We start from the raw sequence: 25,942 nt of genomic DNA on the forward strand, positions 1-25,942 counted from the left end.
CAGGAGGAACAGGAGTGGGGGGGGAGGGGAGAGCCTGAGGAGGATTGGGTGGTGCTTCTCAGAGCTGTGCTGTGGAATGTAGCCCTGCAATGGAAATAGGAGGATGAAGTGGAAGACAAGGCTGAAAAGATAGGTACAAGGTCAGCTAAGCTCAAGGCTGAATTTGATTCAGGAGCTCAAAGAAATCTGGGCAGAGAAGCAACCCACTGAGATCTTGCTCAAGAAAATGAATCCAAGAATGTGGATCAACAAGAAGAGATGCTACTGTGCCAGACCAGGCAAACCGGAAAAGGGGTCTTAATCCAGACAGGGGCAGTGGGAGTGAAAAGCAGATGGAGTTACCCCATAGGAATAATCAAGAGGATTTGGTGACTGACCAGACAGGAAGGCAACAATCACAGCCGTTTAATGAGTGCTTATTATGTGCTAGGTATTTTGTTTAACACCTCACTTTCTTGCCTTCTCTCATTTAATCCTCACAACAGCCCCCATAAAGTGGATCTTACCCAAATTTAACAGATAAGGAAATCCGGACTTAGGGAGGTTGCATAAGGTCCCATATCTGGTAACTGTCACAAATGGGATTTAAATTCAGGTTTAAATAGAAAGGGATGCACTCCTAATCCCTATGCTGTAAGGGTTTCATTCATTCTACTAATATTTATGGAGCACTTAATACATGCTAGGTATTGTTCAAGCTGCCTGAGCTATACCAGTGAACAAAACAAAGATTCTTGCCCTCATGGAACTTGGGTTGGGGGAGGAGAGACAATAAACAGTGAACAAAATTACGAATTATACAACAGAAAAGAGGAGAGCAGAATAAGAAGGATCAAGACTACATGGGGGGGCTTCCCTGGTGGCGCAGTGGTTAAGAATCTGCCTGGCAATGCAGGGGACATGGGTTCGAGCCCTAGTCCGGGAAGATCCCACATGCCGCAGAGCAAATAAGCCCATGTGCCACAACTACTGAGCCTGCGCTCTAGAGCCCACGAGCCACAACTACTGAAGCACCTAGAGCGCCTAGGGCCTGTGCTCTGCAACAAGAGAAGCCACCGCAATGAGAAGCCCGTGCACCGCAACGAAGAGTAGCCTCCGCTCGCCACAACTAGAGAAAGCTCGCGCACAGCAACCAAGACCCAAGGCAGCCAAAAAATAAATAATAATAAATAATAATAATAATAATTTTTTAAAAGCTTGTGTTAAAAAAAAGACTACATGGGGACAGAATAGGAAGTTTTGGGGAACTGAAGGCTGCTGCAAGGTTTTGGCTCTGAGGACTTGGAAAGTGTGGTATGAGGGACAGGAACTGGCTTGGGAGAAAAGAGATGGAATGAGGTGTTCTTTTTTATTTTATTGATTGATTGATTTTTGGCTGAGTTGGGTCTTCGTTGCTGTGCGCGGGCTTTCTCTAGTTGCGGTGAGCGGGGGCTACTCTTCGTTGTGGTGCGCAGGCTTCTCATTGCGGTGGCTTCTCTTGTTGCGGAACTCGGTCTCTAGGCGCGCGGGCTTCAGCAGTTGTGGCGCACGGGCTTAGATGCTCTGCGGCACGTGGGATCTTCCCAGACCAGGGCTCGAACCCGTGTCCCCTGCACAGACAGGCGGATTCTTAACCACTGCGCCACCAGGGAAGCCCCAGGTGTTCTGTTTTAAACATGCTGGGTTTTGAGGTACCATGTGTCTCAATGTGAAAAATGTCATATATGCGATTAGAGAAGACTCAGCACCAGAGAAAGATCCAGCTAGAGACCTAGTTTTGAGGAGGTATCAGCATAGAGGGGGCCGTTGAATGAGTTCACCCTCCTAGCAGCCTTACAGAGAATACAGAGAACTCATTTTATCTATAACTCTTCAGGTAAACTGTAGGAATTACAGTTTAGGAGGCTTGCTCAGTGTCTGAGAAAAAAAAAAAGTACTCAAAAGGTCAGGAGGAGGGCTTCCCTGATGGCGCAGTGGTTGAGAGTCTGCCTGCCAGTGCAGGGGACATGGGTTCGAGCCCTGGCCTGGGAGGATCCCACATGCCGCGGAGCAACTAAGCCCGTGAGCCACAATTACTGAGCCTGCGCGTCTGGAGCCTGTGCTCCGCCACAAGAGAGGCCGCAATAGTGAGAGGCCCGCGCACCGCGATGAAGAGTGGCCCCCACTTGCCGCAACTAGAGAAAGCCCTCGCACAGAAACGAAGACCTAACACGGCCATAAATAAATAAATAAATACATATTAAAAATATATATATATACACGAAGTATTGTCATAAAATTAATTTAAAAAAAAAAAGGTCAGGAGGAGTTGGTGCTGAGGATAGGGACCTAAACCAGAAGCAAGGGACAACTTTTATCAGTACATTTGGGAATCAGCCAGAGCTGGAAAGTACCCTGTGTGCCAGAGATGATGTCTGCACTTAGTATTTTCTTAACTGAGTTTCAGTTTTGAATTTTCTTTTTCAGTAATGAAATAGAAGTTTATTTTTTAAAAAACACTCTTGAGAAATCGGAACTTCCATAAGAAACTCCTTAGGAGGCTCTTACAAAATTTTTTCTTTTAAATGGAAAGTGAGTTTAAGAGAAAATACATTAAAGAGGTAAGAATCCCTACTTCAGTATTCATTACAGCTGGTATTGAAGTGCCAGAAATCTTGGTATAGCTGGCCTTCCTGGCGCACAAACTATTGGGCAGAGGGGGCGGGCGATACTAGCTTAACATCTGTTTTGCATTTTATATTCACTAAATAGGAGCGTGCCTTGAGGTAGGTCAAAATAGGCACATTTTACAGTTCCAAAAGCCACCTGCTGTTCTCCCGGAGCTACCTCGTCTGCTTGGGAATTATTCTCATTAGTTCATCTAACGCCGGCCTGCCATGAGCCTTTCCCTTCGGTTCTTGTTCATTATCAATCAAGGCTACTGATTCCTGTATTATACCTATATTTCAACCCCAGTTCCACTTTTAAGACAAAACTGTCGGGGGCTGTTGGCCAAAGGAAGATCTTGCCTGGCCAGAAGAAAATTCTGCTCTGGAGTGGCTAGCAGAACCCGCTCCCTTCTGTACCTGAAATTAACGGCTGCTGCGGGAGCAGCTGCAATCCATTTATTTCTCCCTCTAGTAGCAGGAAGCAAAGTGGTTGGGTAAAGAAGTTAGAAGAACGCCAGCAAGCCAGAGCCAGGCTGGATATACAGGTGCCAAAACTAACGAGAGACTTGTTAAATACGCGATCCCACAGACAGGCAACTCACTACTCCTGGCCCCGGAAAGCTTTTTTGTTCTTGCTATAGTCAATTCATTCTCTAGATGAAAGCTCTATAAGCCACCTCAACGAGAACTTCTCCAGCCGTCTTAAAGTCGCCCACACATGGGGCTGGCGCATGCGCACATCGAAAACCTTTGGTCCGCTCTCCCCCACCCTCCACCAGGGGCGGGGCCTTGGAGTTCTCAGGCGCGCGGGAACTGACGCTAGAGTCGTGACTTCGGGGCGCAAGAGCGGATGAAGCCCGCCAGTGCCCCGGAAGCAGTCGCTGCAACTTCCGGAGGGGCTTGTACACCTGGTGCGGGAGCTACGGGGCCCCGGGACTGTGCTTGGAGTAGTGGTACACCATGTCCCGTGGCTCCAGCGCTGGTTTTGACCGCCACATTACCATTTTTTCCCCCGAGGGCCGGCTCTACCAAGTAGGTGAGTGAACCGGGTTTGCCTTTGGTCCACTTGAATTGCTCTGTCATGGTACGGCCTGGAGCAGGAAGCCGCGGCCGGAGTTTAGTCCCGGGCTGAAGCATGGCCGGAGCTGGGACGGGAGGAGGGCCGAGGCCAGGTCGAGTCCCGTGATGTTCCCACCGATATCTGCAGGCAGGGATGGGAGCCCGAAGGCTGAAGGCCTCGGGCTCTCCAGGGCAAGCGGCCGCACTGCCTGGACACTGTAAAGCGTTAAGGAAGGTAGGGCTGTTTGACGTGAGTGGGCCCAACGTCTGTAATCCTCTAATGGGTAATTGGTTCCTTGACCTTGCAATTAAAACGTCCCCCCTCCGTTTTCCTTTGTTTGCAGCATGGACTTCTTGGTCCTGTGGTTAATTCCGCGTAGGCATTCAGAGCCTTGTGTGTGCCAGACGCTGTGCTGGTCCTGGGGGATGCAAAGATGTCACACCCTCACCTGTACTGAAGCTCACAGCTTAAAGGGAGTGACAGATACGTAAACAAACGGATAAAAAGAAAAATAAAAAGCGCCAAATTACAAATACCTACAGAGTTCAGGACATCTTTGAAAAACTGGTGGACAGGATGAGTGGCTGTCAGTTCTAGAGCTGCTCTTGAAACTAGCATCTTCTCTTAACCCACATCTGTTTGAATGCTGCTATAGTTTAAAAGTTGGTTCTGAATTGTAGGTGAGGTATGGTGAACTAGCTGTTTCCTGAACAGCTTCAACGGAAATAAACCCTAAATAATTACAGTTATGCAGTATAGTAATATATTTTGTTGGATCGAAAAAGTGTCAGGGTTTAGGTTATGATTATAACCCCGGACCCTTAACCCCTTTTCCTGGAGAATTCAGTATCAGGAGAACCTGATTTACAACTGGCCGGTGATGGTTTCATTTTTGAGTGAATTTAGCACTTCAGTGCCTTGGCGAGGACAGTGATAAAATCGTCTGTGCTTGGAAATCATAAGGAGAGAGTTGGCCTATAAATGAGGTTCTCTTCACCTGTAAATTTTAGAAATAAAGATAACTTGGAATGAAAGCAGTCTACTATATGGCTACATACTGGATATAACGTAGCAAAAAACAACATCATATTGGGTAATTCAGTAACCCCTTAACTCATCCCCAATTGAAAAATATGACCTAAGGTAGAACGGAGAGATGATAATTGTATCTTAAAGGAAGTTTCATTTTTAAAGTTTCATTCCTGAGTTTTAAAGACTTTTTCTATATTAGACTATGCTTTGAATGTTTTATTTCATGGTTTTTAATATGCGAACAGGAAAAGTCACTTAGACCTACACTTCGCTTTTGTATACTATATTTTGAAATCTAGCCATAAAGCATAGGCTTTAACGCTTCCCAGATTTGGTGAGTAGAGAGGCTGAATATAGTGTCATTTTAATAGTTTTAAAAGATTCAGAATAGAACATGTAGTTCAAAACAAGTTAAATATCTAGACAGAATAATTTTACGCTCTGTCTTGTTGTATAACACATTCCCTCTGCTACTCAGGGCACTAATTAGACATTGCTAGGAAAAGGAAAGTGAAAGAATAGTTAGTATGAGCAAGCACTATAGTGGTGAAGAGTTCAGGCCCTGGAGCCATACCTGGATTCAAATTCCTGCTCTCCTCCGTACTAGCTTACCTGGGCAAGTGATGTAACTTTAGCCTTAGTTTCTGTTTGCAAAGTTGGCCTAATAATTCCTTCCTTATATGGTTGTTTTGAGGATTAAATAAAATGATATATGTAGAGTGCTTAGCACAGTATTAAGTCCTCAGTAAATGTTATTTTTTGTTTGATTCTTTGGCTTATTTTATTTTTGGTCTATTAAATTAGTAGCTCTATTTTCTTCTTTCATTGTCTATCCATGCTTGATTCTCTAGTGAAATATATGTACATTGTCATAATGTTGTAAATACTGTTTATTAGTTTATAAACTTTAGAATCTGCCAAAGACAAAACGTATAAGAATTATAAAGTGCAAATTGTTAACCGTAACAGTGGAAAAATAATATAAGAAAAATGGAGAGATGACAAAAGAATGGAAAGATGAATGGAAAGGCAAGTATGTTCCTCATCTTCCATAGTTGGGATTCAAAAGATAAATGTAGTCTAAAGTTGGTAAATTAAAAAAATAGAGGTATAAATTTAAAGTTACAATGCTAACTATAATCATAAACAAACTGTTGGCAGTGTTTGTTCCCAAGGAGTAGAGAGAAAGATTTTTGATTGTTACCTGTACCTTGAAAATTTTCTCTCAGTGAATGTATTCAAGGGGTAGGGGGGGTGTGTGTGTGTGTGTGTGTAGCGCTATATACAGAGCACTTATCAGTGGGGAAACGAAGGCCCATAAGCCTGACTTCTTTCAGGCCCCTCTTCTGCTTGCAGGTCTTTTGCTGGATATGCCTGGCAAAGGAGGTAGGAGCAGTCACTTGAATTTGCCTCCCAGATGAAAGTGAGCACTGCCTGGTTGCTTCTAAGAAGGGAGCATGCTGATAAGGAAAGGAAAGAAATGGTCTGGTAGAGACAGACTGGAGAGGACAGTTTTCTAATCTAGAAGTGGTACTGTGTACTGAAGCCAGGATTCCTGGGGAGTCCTTGTGCCACACCAACTAGGAAAACTTTCTACATATGTAAAATAGAGATAATAATTCCACTTACCTTATAGGTCTCTAACGATTTAATGAGTTAATAGATGTAAAGTACTGAGTGTCTGTCACATAGTAAGTGCTCAGTAAATGTTTCTGTGAGGGATGCTGTCAGGAAGAAACAAGTGGCTGATAAAAATGGAATCAGGAGTTTCACAAATAAATGGACTGAGAAGTACTTACTGTTTGCCTCTTTTGCTGTTAAAAAAAAATTCTTGTTTTAAAGTAGTGTTTCTCAACCCAGACTTCTCGTGCCCTCTTGAATCTGATTTGAAATTAAATGTGTATATGTATACATACGTGTATATATTCATAAATACATACATATTAAAACTACACAAAAATAATGGGATCAAACACTGCTATGTTTTCAACCTCATATCCCCCCCCGACACACACACAAACGCCAAGATTTCTAATGACCCCACCTGCTTGAACATCACCATTTTAAGGAGTGTAATATTTGGAGGCACTGTGAAATGAGACACACTTCCTGCTTAAGTTATAAGGTTAGGGAAAGACAGAATGGCAGTTTTAAAAAATCTTAACAAAAAGTTTCTAGTCATACAGCATTCAAATTGAATGTAGACATATCCTGCAGAATACCTGCCTTGCCCCAGTAGAACATCTCTTATTTTTTTGATAACCAAACTTCGAAGAATGTATGGACCATGCATTATTTTTCCAGCCCATGTTTATATGGGAAAAAATCATGTTTTCCAAAATTCAGTACAGGTTTTTGTTTGTTTTTAAACGTCTATTTATTTTTTCCCAGTCTTGTAAGTTAGAAGTCTGGTAGGCTTAGGGTCACACAGGCTGAAAATTAAGGTGTCATTAGGGCTGCATTCTCTCTTTTATTTTTTTTAGTTTTAGATTTGTGTTTTATTGGGGTAACATTGGCTTATAACATTATGTAAGTTTCATGTGTACAACATATCTGTTTCTATTTCTGTATACCCTACATCATGCTGACCACCAAAAATTTAGTTTCCATCTCAGTACAGCATTTTAGACAAAATTATGGGTGGGATAAATCTTGAGTTACATTCCTATAGTTGGCAGAATTTCAGAATCACCTGTAGATGCTTCAAAATGAGCGTCCATAAATGGGACGTGCATCGCTGCTGTCGCTAGCATCACACTGAGCAGCTCATACTGTGAGCCATTGTTGGGCATTGTGAGCTTGTCCTGAACATTGTGTCACAGTACCTTTTATATTATCTAGCCCCTGTTTTTTCCTAGTGTTATACGAATGAGTCCTGGAAAAGTTGGGAGTGTTGAGGAAAATTGTAGAGGAGGAAGCAGAGTGTGTAAGAGACTACTGTGGAAAAGAGGTCTCTATATACAAACAACTGTTTATTAACCATTTTATTTGTAATCAAGGAAGCAGTTTTCATTCTAACCTGTTTGTTGTTAGGTTGAACCTTGTGAAACTGCTGGTGTTTGACTGGTTTTTACCTATAAAAATAGCTCTTTCGTGTGGTTCAATCTAATACATATATAATAGGTAATTTACTATGTATTTAAGTTACTAATTAAGAAATTTAATATGTAACTTAAATCCATTATAATCGTTCCCATTTAAAATAATAAATCCATTATAATTTTTCCCATTTAAAAATTGAGAAATGGGCTATCATTTTCCTGCATAATCTTGGACATTCAATAACAGATTACTGAGATTAACGTAACAGTGTTTGCTAGTTTTGTAAGTTTCTGAAATTTTATCCAAAAAACCAAATCTTTAGTGATGGAGATAAAGTGTTTAATTACTATTTCTGACATGTGAATCCTGACTTTTTAAAACTAAACATGCCTTTTAAATGCTGCCTATAAACTATTTTCTCTTAATTGGGCTTCATGCTCACCTCTGCTATAAACTGTGACATTACTTTTTACTCTACCAGTGTTCCTTTAGAAGATAGTTTTTGGTTATTGTCTCTAGATTCTTTACTTGGCAGTTTCCATTTTTGTGGAAATTACTGTAACATATATATTTTATGGTGGTATTGTTATTTAAATTAAAATTTTTTTAATTAAAAAATTTTTTAAATTGAGGTATAGTTGGTGAACAATATTATATAAGTTTCAGGTGTACAGCATAGTAATTCACAATTTTTAAAGGTTATACCCCATTTATAGTTATTATAAAATATTGGCTATATTCCCTGTGCTGTACAATATGTGTCTTTGTAGCTTATTCATTTTATGCTGGTGGTAGTGTTATAATGGGGATTCATTTACACAAAATTTTATTGAAAATTACAGTGCAGTGCACCATGGTAACTACTAAAATATCTGTGAAAAAAGGGTACTTTAGGAAGTGACACTCACAGGAAGAGCCAGGAAAGTTTCCTCAGAGAAGATAAATTGATCTACATGGAGATTAGATAAGGAAATTCAGGGAGACCAGTGTATTGGTCAGTCAGTGTGGTTGGAGCAGACAGTGATAACTGGAAGAGTAGACTGTAGCAAAATTTTGAAAAGATTTGGATGCCATGCTAGAGTTTGGACTTTGTCCCATAGGTTTTGGACATAGCCGGCAGAAGTCTTTAAGAACGACAAAATTATTAAGTAAAATAGAAGAGTTGAGTGTAGAATTAGAGTAGAAAGGGACAGATGACAGGAAGACCACTTTGGAGAGGCTTGTTCAGTAATCCATATAAGCCCTAATGAGTGAACTAAGGTATTGAGAGAGAAAGGCTGGAGAAGGGGAGATTCTTGAGTTTTATTTTTAAAGATTTTATTATGGAAAATTTCAAACTAAAGTAGGTAGAATAATACAATGACCCACATGTATCCATAATCCAGCTTCAGCGGTTGTCAGCATTTTATCAATCTTGTTTTCCCATATACTTTTCCCCTCTCTGCTGGAGTATTTTAAAGCAAATCCTAGATATGAGTGGACATTTCTCTGATGAGAGAGAAGTGAAGAGTCAAGAATGGTACCCAGCTTGAAAACTTGAGTGGTTAGTAATTTGAGATAAGGACTATAAAAAAAGAAGGAGGTTTATAGAGAAGAGGAGTTTAATTTCAGACATGCCTGTGGAAGAAATAGGCATTTGCAAATGTGGGTTCAGAGCTAAAGATGACATAGTTTGTGGTGATTATATAGGATTAAATCATCCAGTGATAGGGAGAAATGATAGAATTCTGGGGGATACCAGTATTTAAGGAGTCAGCTGAAGAGATGGAAGCAGTGAAGGAGACTGGGAAGTAGGAGATGAAGAGCAGGAATGATATATATATATATTTATTGGCTGCGCCACGCGGCATGTGGCATCTTAGTTCCCCGCCAGGGATGGAACCTGTGCCCCCTGCAGTGGAAGCGTGGAGTCTCAACCACTGGCCGCCAGGGAAGTCCAGGAATGATATTCTTTTTTTTTTTTTAATTATTTTTTATTTATTTATTTTTTTGGCTGTGTTGGGTCTTCGTTGCAGTGCGCGGGCTACTCAGTGCGGTAGCTTCTCTTGTTGCGGAGCACAGGCTGTCGGCCACGTGGGCTTCAGTAGTTGCAGCATGCAGGGTCAGTAGTTGTGGTTCACGGGCTCCAGAACGTAGGCTCAGTAGTTGTGGCGCACGGGGTTAGTTGCTCCGCGGCACGTGGGATCTTCCTGGACCAGGGCTCGAACCTGTGTCCCCTGCATTGGCAGGTGGATTAACCACTGCACCACCAGGGAAGTCCCAGGAATGATATTCTTAACTAGAACTTTAAATTAAATTAAAAATTCAGTTCCTTCATTGCACTAGCCATATTTCAAGTGCTCAGTAGCCACATGTGGCTAAAGGCTATTATATTGGACGGTGCAAATATAGAACACTGCCATCATCACAGAAAGTTCTGTTGGACAGCACTACTCTATATAGAGAGGGAGAAAGGACTAGGACTCCTTTAATGAATTCTGGCTAATTCATAGGCACATTGTCTATTGAGAAACATTTTCTATGTGTAAAAAATATTTTTTTTATATTTTGTGGGACAAAATTTTATTATCTGGTGAGGGCTGTAGCTCTTTCTTTTGTGGCCTTTTATCTTTTGCATTATTTAAGCAGACCAGATAAGTAATGCACATGAGTGAAACCAGCTGGTGTGATAGGAGGAGGAGTGATGGGAACTGTGAAAAACTGCAAAATACATGCCAGCCCTAGATGATTTTTCCTCTGCAGGACAGTTGCGATGTGGGAATGAAGGTCAAAAGATAACAGAATTTTTTTTTCTAAGAAAAACGAAACCCTGATTTTATTTTATCAGACTTTTAGTTAATTAAAATCTTTCTAGAAAACTATGTATTCTAAACCAGTTTGAGTAAGCTGGATTGGGTCCATGGCCAACCTTTGACTTAGTGTCTACCGGTTGCAAGTGTAATTTTAAACTTTCTTGGTTCCTACTTTCTTTGACTATCCATTTTGGTGGTGGAGGGGGAAATACACATTTGAAAATGCTAAAATTACTGGTGAGATAGGAAATACTATGGGAATTCAGAGAAAGGGTTGAAGAGTCCCTTCTAGAACAATCAGAGAAAGTGTCCATGGGAAATGGAAGAGGCTTGAGGGGAAGGGCAGGCTTTGGCTAGGTGGAAATAAGAGTGATAGGGCAGTCCAGAGAGGACTTGAAGCAGCAAAGACATGGGTGTGGGAAGGGTCAAGGTCTCTAAGCAAAAAGTACAGTGTAAGAGGAGAGATGGTAAAAATTGCAAACTAATAGCCCTGTATAGCCATAGATGGAATACTTTTAAGGCCAGAATTGTGTTCTGAACAATCAGGTAATAACAGACAGCAAGCAGTTGAAAATGTGGAACTGAAATTAGGTGAGATCAAGGATGGTGACCCAGATATATATCTGTATAGAAGTGATTGTCCCTAATGTTTCTTTATCTCTATAATATGTATAGTGGTAACTCTTCTTTTATTCCTGATAACTGGTCATTTGTATTCTCTTATTTTCTTAGTCTGGCTAGAGGTTTGTATGAGTTTCCTGTGGCTGCTGTAACAAATCACCACAAACTTGGAGGCTTAACACAACAGAATTTATTCTCTCACAGTTCTGGAGGCCTGAAGTCTGAAATCTGTATCACTGGACCAACATCTAGCTGTCGAGCAGGGCCATGCTCTCTCTGGAGGCTCTAGGGAAGAATGCATTCCTTGTCTCGTCCACTTCAAGAGGCTGCCAGCATTTCTTGGCTTGCGGCTGCATCACTCTAATCTTCAAGACCAGCATTTTCAAATCTGTTTGCTCCCTCTTCATAGCACCTTCTCCTCTGTGTGTATAAAGTTTCCCTTTGTCTCTTAATAGGAATGCATTTAGGGCCCACCAGGATAATCTCCCCATCTCAAGATTAACTTAATCACATGTGCAAAGATCTCTCTCTCTCTTTTTTTTTTTTGGCTATATATGGTAGTATTTGCAGGTTCCAGGGATTAGGACATGGATATCATTTGGGGACCGTTTTTCAACATACCAAAAGGTTTATAATTTTGTTGGTTTTTTTTTTTGGTTTTTTGTTTGGCTGCGCCTTGCGGTGTGTGAGATCTTAGTTCCCTGACCAGGGATTGAACCCATGCCCCCTGCATTGGGAGCGCAGAGTTTTAACCACTGGACTGCCAGGGAAGTCCCATTGGTTTATTGTTTTTTGTTCAAAGAATCAATTTTTGACTTTGCTCGTGTTCTCTTTTTTGTCTTTTTCATTGATTTCTGATCTTTATTATTTCTTTTCTTCTAATCTGGGTTTACTTTGCCCTTTTCTAGCTTCTTAAAGTGGAAACTTAGGTTTGCAGTGTAGGACTGAGGGCCCCATCTACCTTCTGTCTGTTTACCAGAGGCCACTGGTGGTTCTTGCCGCATAGCTACTTATCAGGCCAGCAAGAAGAATCTTAAGAGTGAGTCTGCTAGCAAGGTGGAGTCTTATATAATGTAATCAGTAGAGTACCATCCCATCACCTTTGCCATATTTAGTTTGTTAGAAGGAAGTTAAGAAATCTTGCCCACACTCAGGGGAGGGGATTACACAAAGATGTGAACACCAGGAGGCATGTATTGTGGAGGGGAGGCCACCTTAGGATCTGTCCACCATAGCAGTAAAATTCCTTCTGAACACTTTTAGCTGCACCCTACAAGTTTGATACATTTTTATTACCATTCAGTTCAAAATATTTAAAAATTTCCCTGGTGATTACTTCTATTCACGCATGGATTATTTAGAAGTGTGGTTTTAAATTTTCACATTTAAAATTTTCCCTAAGTATAGGGATTTCAGCACTTTAAAAATTGAGACTTGTTTTACGGCCTAACATATGGTCTGTCTTGGTAAATGTACCATGAACTGTTAATACCATGTGCCTGTATATTTTTCAGTTATTGCCAGTAGTATTCTACAGATACCACCTAGGTCAGGGTGGTTGATGGTGTAGTTCATATCATGTATGTCTACTTATTTGGTGTTTGTCTATTTCTAGCGGTTGCTGAGTGGCAGTGTTAAAATCTTTAACTGGGTGTGATTGTCCATTTCTTTTTTTAATTTGGTCAGTCTTCCTTTCATGTATTTTGAAGTAGTCTTAAAAGGTGTGTATACATTTATGAGTGTTATGTTTTCTTATGAATTGTTTCTTCTGTCATTTTGAAATGTTTCTCTTTATTTCTGAGAATACTCTTTGTCTTGAAGTCTACTTTATCTGATATTAATATAGTCCCTCCAACTTTCTGATGCTTACTTTTATATGATATATGTTTTTTCATCCATTTATTAAAGTGTGTCTCCAGTAGGCAGCATATATTTGAGTCTTGCTTTTCTATCCATTCTGACGGTTTCTGCTTTTTTTTTAATCTTAATTAAAATTTTTTCAATTTGAATTTTATGTATTTATTTTTTATACAGCAGGTTCTTATTAGTTATCTATTTTATACATAATAGTGTATGTATGTCAATGCCAATCTCCCAATTCATCCCACCACCACCACTCCCCCCCTTTGCTTTTCCCGCTTGGTGTCCATACATTTGTTCTCTACATCTGTCAGTTTCTTTTAATTGGAGTATTTCATCCATTAGCATTTTTAAAAAATTTATTTACTTATTTATTTATTTTTGGCTGCGTTGGGTCTTCGTTGCTGCGTGCGGGCTTTCTCTAGTTGGGGTGAGTGGGGGCTATTCGTCATTGCGGTGTGCAGGCTTCTCGTTGTGGTGGCTTTTCTTGTTGCGGAGCATGGACTCTAGGCGCACGGGCTTCAGTAGTTGTGGCACGTGGGCTCAGTAGTTGTGGCACATGGGCTTAGTTGCTCCACGGCATGTGGGATCTTCCCAGACCAGGGCTTGAACCTGTGTCCCCTGCATTGGCAGGCAGATTCTTAACCACTGCGCCACCAGGGAAGTCCCCTCATCCATTAGCATTTAGTGCAGTTGTTGACATGGTTAGATTTAAACTTACTATTTTATTTATTTCTGTTTGTCTTTGTTTTGTTTGTTTATTTGTTCCCCAGTACCTCCTCCCTTGCCGCCTTTTCAATTTTTTGAACAGTTTTTAGAATTTCATTTTAATCAATTAGCCTTTTGGCTACTTCTTAGCATCCTTTAGTGTTGTTCTAAGGATTATAATATACATGCTTAACTTCTTCCAGTCTTAGAGTTAATATTTCTCATTTCACATAAAATGTGCAAGCCTTGAAACATTGCAAGTCCATTTACTCCCTTTCTTTTTTATAAGTAATACATGTACATATTTCATAAACTCCACAAATGTTGTAACTTTTGTTAGGTATTTTATATATATATATAAAATAGATCTATCTTATCTACCTATCTATCTATCTATCTATCTATCTATTTATTTATTTATTTATGGCTGTGTTGGTTCTTTGTTGCTGCGCGAGGGCTTTTCTCTAGTTGGGGCACGCAGGGGCTACTCTTCATTGCAGTGCGTGGGCTTCTCATTGAGGTGGTTTCTCTTGTTGCAGAGCATGGGCTCTAGGCACATGGGCTTCAGTAGTTGTGGCACGCGGGCTCATTAGTTGTGGCTTGTGGGCTCTAGAGCGCAGGCTCAGTAGTTGTGGCGCATGGGCTTAGTTGCTCCGCAGCACGTGGGATCTTCCCGGACCAGGGCTCGAACCGTGTCTCCTGCATTGGCAGGTGGATTCTTAACCACTGCGCCACCAGGGAAGCCCTTGTTAGGTATTTTTAAAGAATTAAAGAGAATAAAATAGTCTTTTATATTTATCCAGCTATTTACCATTTTTTGATGTTCCTCATTTCTAAAGATTGGAGTTTTCTTTTGGTATCATTTCCTTCAGCCCAAAGAACTTCTTTTAGCATTTTTGTTGCAAGTCTGAAAGTATCTTTATTTTACTTTCATTCTTGAAGGATGTTTTTGTTGGATATAGAATTCTGAATTGATGATTTTTCTTTCCACACATTAAGGATGTTCCACTGTCTTCAGGTGCAATCATGGAATTCAAATCATTGTTCTCTTGTGTATAATCTGTTCTTTTTCTCTGTTTTCAAAATTTTCTCTGCTTTTGGTTTTCAGGAATTTGACTATAATGAGCACAGGTGTGGTTTTCTTTGTATTTATCCTGCTTGGAGTTTGCTGGTTCTTCAATATGAAATTTTATGTCTTTGGCCAAATTTGGGGCATTTTAGCCATTATTTCTAAAGATTTTTTTTGGTCTTGTGCTTTCCTCTCCATATGGGACTCCAGTTACACACATTATACCTTTTGATGTTGACCCACAGACTTGTTTTGTTAAATCTGTTTTCTCTTGTTTAAAATTGGATAGGGAATTCCCTGGTGGTCCAGTGGTTAGGACTCCGTGCTTCTACTGCAGGGGGTTCAGGTTCGATCCCTGGTCTGGGAACTAAGATCCTGCATGCCGTGCAGCACGGCTAAAAAAAAAAGGGGCGGGGGGATAGTTTGATTCATTTTGAGATATCTCCTTTCTGCAGTTAAGTTCACTTGGTGAATTTTTAAATTTCAGATATTGTATTTTTCAGTTCTGTAATTTCTATTTGGTTCTTTTGTACTTTACTGAGATTTCTTATTTCATCTTTAATATTTTTCATTATGTTATTGAACATAGTTTTACTAACTTTGCCTGCTAATACAACATCTGGGTCATCTCAGGGTTGGTCTCTTGGAAGTAGATCATGTTTAACTATGTTTTGTTTGGTTTGGTTTGTTTTCTTTTTTGCTATGCTGAGTAATTCTGGATTATATCCTGGGCATTTGTGAATGTTAGGTTGTGAAGACTGGATTCTGTTATATTCCTCCAAAGAGCGTTAATTTGTTCTAGCAGGTGGTTAATTTGGGTGGCAGCTTAAATCTCAATTCTTTTATCCTAGCTAGGCTGCTAGGAGTCTATGTCTTTTGCGTGTGTGGTTATGGAATCAGCTAGGGATTTGGGCAACATAGGAGTTGGGGCTCTCCCTCTCTGGCTCTCTCCTTTCTCTCCCTCATTTTCCAGCAGCTGTGGTTACTCCCCCAAGCTGTTCTCTAGCTCTTCAGGCCAAAAGGACAGAGTTTACTGTGGGCGTTTACCCCTGACTGGGGCCTGTATGCAAGCTTAAGTCATGAAAATGGGGAGCTCACCCCAGTCCATTGCCATCTTCAAGCATTGCCTCCCTCTCTGGAATCTGCCTCTTTTGGCCTCTTTCTGGTGTCTTTGGGTAGTTTTGTCTAGAGTTTATAGTTTACCTATGGAGGGTTGATCTGGTAGAGGCTTTATTGACCATATGAGAAACAGAACTGAGAAGCATTATGAAACATTATATTTTAGAAGTTGTTTGTGGTGTAATGGGATCGTAAAAACAAGCTGTTGTAATTAGCTAGTTAAATGTAAGTTAGATCTGAGGATTTTCTTTGAGGTGATTTTTCTAGAGTCTTTTTACTCTTTTGTTCTCTTCAATATATGGCCATTTATAAATATTTGACAAAGGATTTTTATCATAGCTCCTATTAAAGGAAATTCTTTGGTGTCATAGGTAGTATCTTCCTCAGATGATCTTCATCACCAGTGGCTTTTTGAACCAAATAAGACCAGGCCTCAGACCTGGTGCACAGAGTAAAAGCATCTATTATGCATCAAATGTAGATAACAGTTGGAGTAGTGAGTAATTTTTTTCTTTTACATTATCCTTTATATTTTCTACAGTGAGCATATATTAATTTTTGTTGCTCTTTTCCTAATTACAAAATATGTTTATATTGTTTAAATATTACAGAAATATACAATCTAGAAAGGGTTAGTCTCATCTGTAATTCTACTCTCCACAGGCAGTCATTATCAGCTAAACCACATGGTGCCAAAGTAATTTGTTTTTATAAGTCACTTTGATTCAGCCTTTTTAACATGGGAATGATTTGACAGCAGCTAGAGAAGTGCACAAGCTGAAGTTTGTTATAGATAAACTAAAGAATCCTATAGTGTAGGTAACATGAAAATTACAAAAAACATGATCCAGAAAATTTCAACTTGGTAGAGGGGGGAAAAAAAGGCAAAGTAATCTAACAGCAGTTAAAACTGCATACGGTCAATTAGTTATTGACCAAAAGGTAACAGAAATAGTAAATCTTGAGAAAATTTAGATCACCTAAATTTGACCCAGGGAAACCAGACTTGGTAGAAATAATGGCTACAAAACAAACTTTTTAAATGATAAAACATAATTGATAAAGATTTGCTATAATAAAAATTAATTAAATGTTTATTGGAAATTTGGTATTTGTACCTGATGAAAATGATCAAAATGGAAAGAAGTGGAGTTGGTTTAATTACGATTTATTATTATCATTATTATTTTGACTTTGCATGTATTGGATGGCATTCCATGTTAGTTCATAAAGCTCTTTATTTTTAATAACTATGTATTATTCCATTGTATGAATCTATGATCATTTATTTCACCTCTTAAAAAAAACTGTTCTATTTTCCAGAATATGCTTTTAAGGCTATTAACCAGGGTGGCCTTACATCAGTAGCTGTCAGAGGGAAAGACTGTGCAGTAATTGTCACACAGAAGAAAGTACCTGTAAGTAGTACTGCCAAGATAGCCAGTTGTTGCAGAATATAATGCAAGAATGTTTCATGAGTTTGTACAAGGGTATATTATTATATATGTTAACATTATTTTTGCTTTGACCCTGCTTTCCTGTCTGTCATCCAAGAAGAATTTATTGACAATTTAACTGAGTAGACAGAATTGACATGTTGAACTTTGTGGTATGATTATAAGCACAATGGGATTTCTAGGTCTTTTGTCTTCAGGGACCTCAAAACACACTTTGGTGAGCTATAATTCTTGCCCACAGGAAACATATCATCTGAAAAAGGAAAACAGAGTTGTGCCCCTGCCCCCATTTTTTATTGGTTTTAACTGTAAAATGAGCAGAAGACATTTATTATATAGTTCATTGTTATCATTCCGTAATATTTTTTGTCACTACACAGAGACCTGTGATTTTTTAAATTATCTTGATTTATTTTTTTCTTTAGGACAAATTATTGGATTCCAGCACAGTGACTCACTTATTCAAGATAACCGAAAACATTGGCTGCGTGATGACAGGAATGACAGGTGATTGACTTAATACCTACTTAGATTTGTTATTTTCTTCAGATTATTTTTGAGTTTTGTATTAATTTTAAAAGGCTTCCTTTAGTGTCGGATTTTCAGGTGATATGAGTAGATTTGCAGTCTTCCAAGGCTAGTATCGATATCTTCAGAGTATTGTGAGCTTTTTTGAAACCATAAGTATAATAGAATTAGATCTCTATGCTACAGTCAGGGAGACTGAGCTGAGGCCCCTCTCATAGATGATTTATTTCAGATATGGTTAGTAATTTAAGGGGACATAAGTCAGTATATCTCAAACCTGGTGATAGTGACACTGGTTAGAAGTAGGTGAGAATTATAAAAATAACACTGGGTTTTTATTTTCTGAAATCAAGGGAAAATTCAAGCCCACAAAAAAAAGATTGAGAGAAACATTATTTTCTTTCCTTAAAACCTGTTCTTTGGGGAGTTATTAGATACTTTTAGAAACTATTTTGACAGCTGATGAAGGGCTCAGCATAAAAGAGCAGTGCTGGATATAGAACTTCATTTTTTAAACTTCTTTCCTTTTTTGTCACATACTTATTGCTGAGTCATGCATTATACGTTGGTGGGAGAAAAAGCCATAGTGGACCACTTCTGTTTTCCTTAAGTTATAATGGAGATATATGTATATATTGGGAAAATTATCTGAATTGAGGTTCATTCTTTCCTTCTAAATAAGTAAACCTTTGTTTTTTATGCTCTAAGCTGACAGCAGATCCCAGGTACAGAGGGCACGCTATGAAGCAGCTAATTGGAAATACAAGTATGGTTACGAGATTCCTGTGGACATGCTGTGTAAAAGAATTGCTGATATTTCTCAGGTCTACACACAGAATGCTGAAATGAGGCCTCTTGGTTGTTGTGAGTATGCAAAGAAGTCTCCCAAATAATTGATGAATTATGATTTCTTTTTAGCTAACATGCATAAAGAAAGTTATTTCAGTAACACTTGGGTTTGGAACATGTGGTTTGGAAGTTATAAAAGGTGAAGAAATCTTTATAATAAATCAGTGATGGAAGGATAGGTTTCACAACAGTATTTTAGGCACTACCTTTAAACTTTAGATGCTATTAGGCTTTTGTAATGGAGATTCTACTGCAATTCCAGATTACTAGTTCGATGGAAATGCCTAAATTAGGCATCTTAACAATGTAGTTGTTTCTTTGGACCACCCTAAAGAATCAGGCTCACACATATATGCCTGTGATTCATATATTTAGAATAAATTTCTTTAAAAAACAAGTAAAATTTTATTGGGAGAGGAATAAGCTTTACTGATCTGAGATTTAATGTAATAAATTAGCCTGAAAAATTCAACATGTTTGTTTCTGACATTGTGTCATTCATTTATGAGAATTAAAGCGGTCAGTGTAATGATTTTTCTTTAGCATCTGACCCTATTTTTGACCTGTCACTTAAAAATTCTCCCTTGATTTCTTCAATGATACTCTTCTCCTCCTGTTTCCTCAGCTCATCCTCTTCTACTGGTCCCTTAAATGTTGTTGCTCATCGGGTTTCTCTCCTTGATCCTTCTCTCCTCTTTGTTCTGCTGGGTGATCTCATCCACTTTGATGGCTTCGTTTACTACCTATATGCCAGTCACTCCCTCATTAGCTTCAGTCCAGTCTCTTCCTTCATGTCCCACAGATACTTCAAACTTGAAATCATTGCTATTTTCCTACTCTCATCCTCAACTTCTGTTCTACCCCCATCTCACCTTCCCTGGTCATCTGTTTAGTCATCAAGCTTTACCTTAGAATATCTGTCCCTTCCATCTCCTCTGTCACTTTTTCATTGTCTCTTGCCTCTGCCACCTAATTTACTGCTTTTCTTCCTCCTTACTCTTTCCTAGTCTGTTCCATATTCCTACATGAGTTATCATTCTAAAATCAAATTTTGTTGTTTTGTTGTTAATATGATGTGCAAGGCCCCTTACAGTTTACTCCCAAGTTGCCTCTTGGACCTGAAGCTCTGCATTTCTCTTTCGCCTGAAGCTCCTGTAATACATGGATCTTTTGTCATTCCTTGGGTGTGCCCTGACCTTTCATGTGCCTTTGTGCATGTTCCTTTTGCCTTGATTTCCTTATCATCTGTTAAACCTGCTCATTTTGCAAGACCCTGAAGTAAAGAAGTGTTTCTTTTTTCCCCCCAAAGAAGTAAGTGGATCTCTCTTTTGTGGTGCCCTTGTACTTTGTATCACAGCTCAAGTATAAAATGTAAAGAAAATTACAGGGTAACATAACATTAGAATAAAATGGATAGCTGATCACTGTCATAGTGTTTGTCAATAAAATAAGGTTCAAAATTCCTCATTACTAGACTCTATAAAACATCTATAAATGTGAATAAAGTCATTGAATAATACCAAATCTTGTAAGAAGACACTATATAAAAAAGGTTCAAATGGGGTTAAGCCATTCTTTAAATACTTTGTTACCTGCTCTGCTGAGTAGAAAGAAGTTTGGTGGTGGTTGTTTATTTTAATTGTATGTCATTACAATAACATAATTATACAAGAAAAAGTATTTCTTGGTCAAATAAACTGAAGAACTACTGAGCTAAAGTAGGTCAACCTACAGCAGAAGATTTTAGAACATTTAATATGCTTTTGTATATTATTTTTTCTAAAAGAAGTATGTGAAAAGTATATTTTCCAAATGTATTTGACCAGTTAACGTCTTGAGGGATTAGGGTTCAAAGGAACATGCTTTGGGTAATAGCAAGGATTAGAGAATTGTAAATTACATTTGTGATCATTAAAACCTTTAAAAAATCCGTGATAAAACCTTTTGGAAAATAGAAATTTGTTACCTAATTTATCTGTGGTGATAACCTATGTTTTGTTATTAGTTTTCTTAAAACAAAACACATCCTTTAAAAAATACTTTTAAAAGAACGGTGAAATTGGCTAACCTGATTTTCTTTGCTTTCATGAGTTGTCTTTTCTGTAACATCATTTAATTTCCACATTTATTGAGCATTTACTGTCACACATTAAAAAACCTGTTCTCAGGGGAAAAAAAAAAATCCTAAAATAGACGGCCAGAGTAATGATTAACAACAGCTATGTGGCAATACCAAGAGAGAAGAAATCTTGTTGTATAAAGGCATAAGATATTTAATGAGGGTCTTTCTTTCTGTTTAGGTATGATTTTAATCGGTATAGATGAAGAACAAGGCCCTCAGGTGTACAAGTGTGATCCTGCAGGTTACTACTGTGGGTTTAAAGCCACTGCAGCAGGAGTCAAACAAACCGAGTCAACCAGCTTCCTTGAAAAAAAAGTGAAGAAGAAATTTGATTGGACATTTGAACAGACAGTGGAAGTAAGTTAGCCAAAAGGAACTGACCTTTTTTTTATGCTATATAGAATAATGAGGATCATTGCAGAACTGACAATCTGTATAGGCTATTCCTGGGTTATGTCATGATATCCAAGTTTGTCAGGTTAATAGTAAAATTGATGTCACATGGGAACAGTGAGGACTGCTTTTATTCATCTAATTCCCTATCTCATTTCATAATGTATTTGAAACTGCTTTCAACAAAACACGTGTAAAATGGGAAACTATAACTAAGAATAGGAGTCAAGACCAGGTCCAAAGACCTGCACGGTTGTGATTCAGATTAGGCTTACGCCAACTGGAAGCAGAAGTGAAAAAGTTGAGTCAGTAATGCTGCTCTTATGGTCCTAAAGGAAAAGCAGCCACACACCAAATTTTCAAGGAAGCAGACATCTTCACAGTAAAAGAATATGCTCACAGGATGACTTGGCAGAGAAATTATATCTGGGACACAGAAGTAGAGCTGTTTTATGCAGGGTTCTTGAGGGGATTGTTCATTATGATTGGGAAGTTTTAAATTGACAGGACAAGACAAAATTCTTACACAAATATTTAGTAACCTTAGACTAAAGAAGTTTCTTATTTACTGCCAAGAAGTTAAAAACAAAATTTTAGTGGATTGTGGAAAAGAGGGTCTGGGATACAGCAATTCTAAAGACTAACAACATGATTCTGATAAACGAGAAAGGAAAAATTACCATCTAATACCTTTGTGTTTGGTTGGCAGTATTATCATACACTAACAGGAAATAAGCTAGTTCTCATCTGGGAGGCACTGTTCAAATGTTTCTTAAAGGTTTTTTTTTTTTAATTGCAATTCATAGTTATGTAAGTAATTAATCACATCAGGTACAAAGCCACTTAAAACATTCTTAAATTGTTATTACTGTAAATTCCTTGAAAGAAGACTATCATTCATCTTTATCCTCTCCCCATCTCACTCCAAGTGCTAATAAGCATATTGCCTGGCATGTAGTGATCACCAGGCAAACAGACTGTTTTGTGTAAATCACCCTATTTTTGTTGTTGGAGCCCTTTAGTTTATAGTTCGACTTGGTATAAACAAGTTTCTTGTCATTGGCAGGCAACATGTTAGAATTAAGCAATCTGTGTGGCTGTAGAACTACATCACCTCAGACATGGAGCAAAAATGAATAGCTTGTGGTTAACTCATGACTTGAGTAAGTTTGGAATGAGAAAAATCTTGGAATCTCTGAAAACTACTGTATTATTTTAATGTTGATACTTTTTTTCAGACTGCAATTACATGCCTGTCTACTGTTCTATCAATTGATTTCAAACCTTCAGAAATAGAAGTTGGAGTAGTTACAGTTGAAAATCCTAAATTCAGGTGAGTTATATTGTCGGCCAGGTACTTAAAGAAGTTTGCCAAGTGATAAATTCCAGTCTAGAAAGGTGGAGGTGTGTTGGTTCATTTGTCCTGTAACTTGAGGAAAACACTTTTTTGAACTAGAGTTAGGTTTTTTTTTTTCCAGCACCTGAGAGATCTGTTTTAAAACTTACTGGGTGTCTCCTTAAGACAGACATAAACTGCTTTTCTTCTCATTTCATTTATATTTTATATCTAATACCAGAGGTGATGTAAAATAACCTCCTTTATCTGAGAAGTAAACTAAGCATAAGTGTTTGTGCGTTTTTTTTAGCTTAAGGCCAATAGAAATTCAGCTCCCAAACTAGTAGTTTTCAGATGGAGCTTTGATTATTTAGTGGTTATTTAAGTGGAGCTTTGAAGAGCAGTATGAAATACTGATGTACCTCAGACCCTATTTGGATATCTTTGAAACCCCTGAATTTTGCATACAGCTAATTGAATTGCAGATGCTGGATCCTTGTCTGTTCTTACTCACTAAGTGACTAACTCCCACATATCAACTTCACAGCTTCCATGAGTCAAATCTACACTGGGTGCTTAACATACATCAGTTCACTTAATCCTCCCAGCAACCCTGTGTGGTGATTGACTTTTACCATGAACCTGAGTACTCTTGTGAATAGTAAAAACTGCTTCAGTTTAATCCACAGATTCAGGGAACCTGCTGGAACGCATGTTGACTACTATGTGTATTTACTCTTAGGTCACAGTTATAAAGACACATGGTCATTGTTAGGGATGGGAAAAAAAGGTAGTAAACTAAGCTTAACCAGACCTTGAAGAGTTTTGTTAGTACATTTTTCTTCTCTAACTTGTTCTTTTTGTTGCCTGCAGGCAAGTGATGTAAACATGAAAGATTTAAGAAAAATTTATAGAATTTTTTTAAAAAACAGAAATGAATTCCCTTCTGTCCCCCATAGGAAAAGGTTGCCTTTTTAAAAAAAATTTTCTTAAAGCAGTAAAATTCCAGCAGGAGCAATCTCTCTAAAGGATCTACAAATAGTTCTTGTTTTCTATTCTGAGACCCTCCTATAACCTTTAAAATCTTTATATCCATCTACTAGTTAAATAAGTAAGAAACCAAATATCGTATGTCTTCAGAAAAACTCTGGTATCATTTATAAATACTGTGATAGTAAGTATACTTAAATAATAACTAGAATATATGACATAAGCATACACAACTGTATAAACTACTTACATTGCCCCAGTTTGCACTAAAAAATGTCACTTTGACAAATTTCACTTTTAAAAGTTCACCAGTAATGGGTCACATTAAAGATTGCCAAGCAATTTTTATTTCTTTGGGGCAAACATCATTTAGAAAATAACATGTTCAACATGGAGTGCCTTCTTGTCTCTAGGCTGATACAAACTTGCGTTATAGTAGGTATAAAAGCATTTTGACATAGGAGCTAAGATAGAATACATTATGTATAGTTTAGTTTTATATTTAATTTAAATATTTGCTATCATAATTGCAACCAAAAGGGTTTTTCTTTCAAAAGACCTAATTCTAGATCTGATGTCAGAGAGGTAAACATTAGTGTGTATAGATGAAGTTGATATGATGTCTGGGAATTCCTTCAAAATAATCTGAAGGGATGAGTGGTGGGTGTACTGATTTTTAAAAGATTAGCTATAAATTGATAATTGTTGAAATTGGGTGATAGGTACACAGGAGTTCATTACTATCCTACTTTTGTGTGTTTTTTGAATTTTGCATAATAAAAAGTTTTCAAAAAGTAAATAGTTGTGGGGTTTTTTTCCCTTTGCCTTCCAGGATTCTTACAGAAGCAGAGATTGATGTTCACCTTGTTGCTCTAGCAGAGAGAGACTAAACATTGTAGTTAGTTTACCAAGTCCATGACGCCACTTGCCTGTGTGTTTCGTAACAACAGACCAACGTTATGGGGGCCCCTGAATTGAAAAAGGAACCTCTCCCACTCCTCCTGCCACTGAAGTGGTTAGGACTCTGTATAAATAAAAACAGTGCTTTTGGAAATAATCGCATCCTGTCTTTTTTACCTCCAGTTTTAACTATTAAGTCTTTGGTACATGCAGACAGTTAAATAAATGTTCACCATCTTCACATTGTAGCTTTATTCATTTTGTTGAGAGATCCAAGTTTCTTTGGCTTAAGGAACTTACTAGCCAGAAATTTAAACTATAGCTATATGGCATAATTAATAAATTGCAAACTAAAACTTTGGTTTCAAAACTTGCTCTGACTATAGTAAGTGGGCATGTGAGGCAAGGCCTTTATTTTACAATTCCTCATTCATTCCTGAACCTGGACTCCAAGTTGCATTGGAGGTTTTAACTATAGTAAAATGGTTAGCATTATTGATCTTCAGTAGTTGAGATACACATTTAATCTATACTCAATAAGAACCAATATTTTTAAGAGCAGAAATTGTAGTTACCTTTGGGAAACAATAGGGTTAGAAAAGTTGTAGAGTATGTGTATTTTCTATGCTGCCTTGAGATTAACTATTTAAAGCAGACTTTAAGGAATTGGCCTATAGTAAAGTAGAGATACCACCATAAACAACCTTAGGGGAAAAAGAAGAGCAAACTATATTCTGAATAATCTTTTTTTCTTTTTTAATGTGTAGAATTAAGGTTTTAAACTTCCCAGAGTAGTTCCCTGGTGACCTCAGCCACTAATTGTTATAGAGGATCCAAAAATCTTGGAATGTCTAAGGCCAATACATTTCATTTGCACTGGGTGAGACTGGTGCTGTTGGTGTTACCTCATGCAGGTGAGCATGGCTGCTGGTCTGATACCAGTCCCTGGAGTCTGCTGTCCTGGTTTCTGTAGCCGCCAGGCCCGCAGAAGGGGAGGCCGTGTGAACTTGGGACCACGAGAAGCAGGAAACTTCACCGACCACATCCTCTTCAGAGCTGAGTCATGAGTTGAAAAGTGTCCTAAAAGGGAAGCAGCGTTCTTCCGATTCAGGGGCTGCTGCCCTGGGATTACCCATCCAAATCCACTAGGCTCTATAAAGGTGCTGCTCTCATTTTGAAAGGGGGGTCTGCATGAAGGGCTGCTCCCCTGAATAGAGTCTGCACTCCTATACCCTTAGGGCCTTGACTGTCTTCATCCTTCTGGAATCATGGGTGAGAGACTAGCAAATAACTGGATTTTTCTAAAAGAAAATATCTTCGAGTGATAGAAAATGAAAATTTTCTCATTTGTTAGGAAAATAAGTTTTTACATTATAAAGCAAAATCTAGCTGAATTAAGGGTTTTGAGTAAGTATATTAAATTCGTTATTTTATGCT

The 25,942-nt window shown here is 38.4% G+C and overlaps 1 protein-coding gene across 1 annotated transcript; it reads left to right on the forward strand.

The window, feature by feature from the left end:
* The first annotated feature begins 3,493 nt into the window (after positions 1-3,493).
* PSMA6 (proteasome 20S subunit alpha 6) lies at positions 3,494-24,662 on the forward strand. The gene is made up of 7 exons (XM_061182451.1): positions 3,494-3,663; positions 17,254-17,348; positions 17,813-17,894; positions 18,624-18,779; positions 21,065-21,243; positions 22,518-22,612; positions 24,438-24,662. The coding sequence occupies exons 1-7, from the start codon at positions 3,588-3,590 to the stop codon at positions 24,493-24,495; spliced, it is 741 nt and encodes a 246-aa protein (XP_061038434.1). The 5' UTR covers positions 3,494-3,587; the 3' UTR covers positions 24,496-24,662.
* Positions 24,663-25,942: the final 1,280 nt, after the last annotated feature.

The sequence above is a fragment of the Eubalaena glacialis genome, chromosome 2 (assembly GCF_028564815.1).
Source record: "Eubalaena glacialis isolate mEubGla1 chromosome 2, mEubGla1.1.hap2.+ XY, whole genome shotgun sequence".
Lineage (NCBI taxonomy): Eukaryota > Metazoa > Chordata > Mammalia > Artiodactyla > Balaenidae > Eubalaena > Eubalaena glacialis.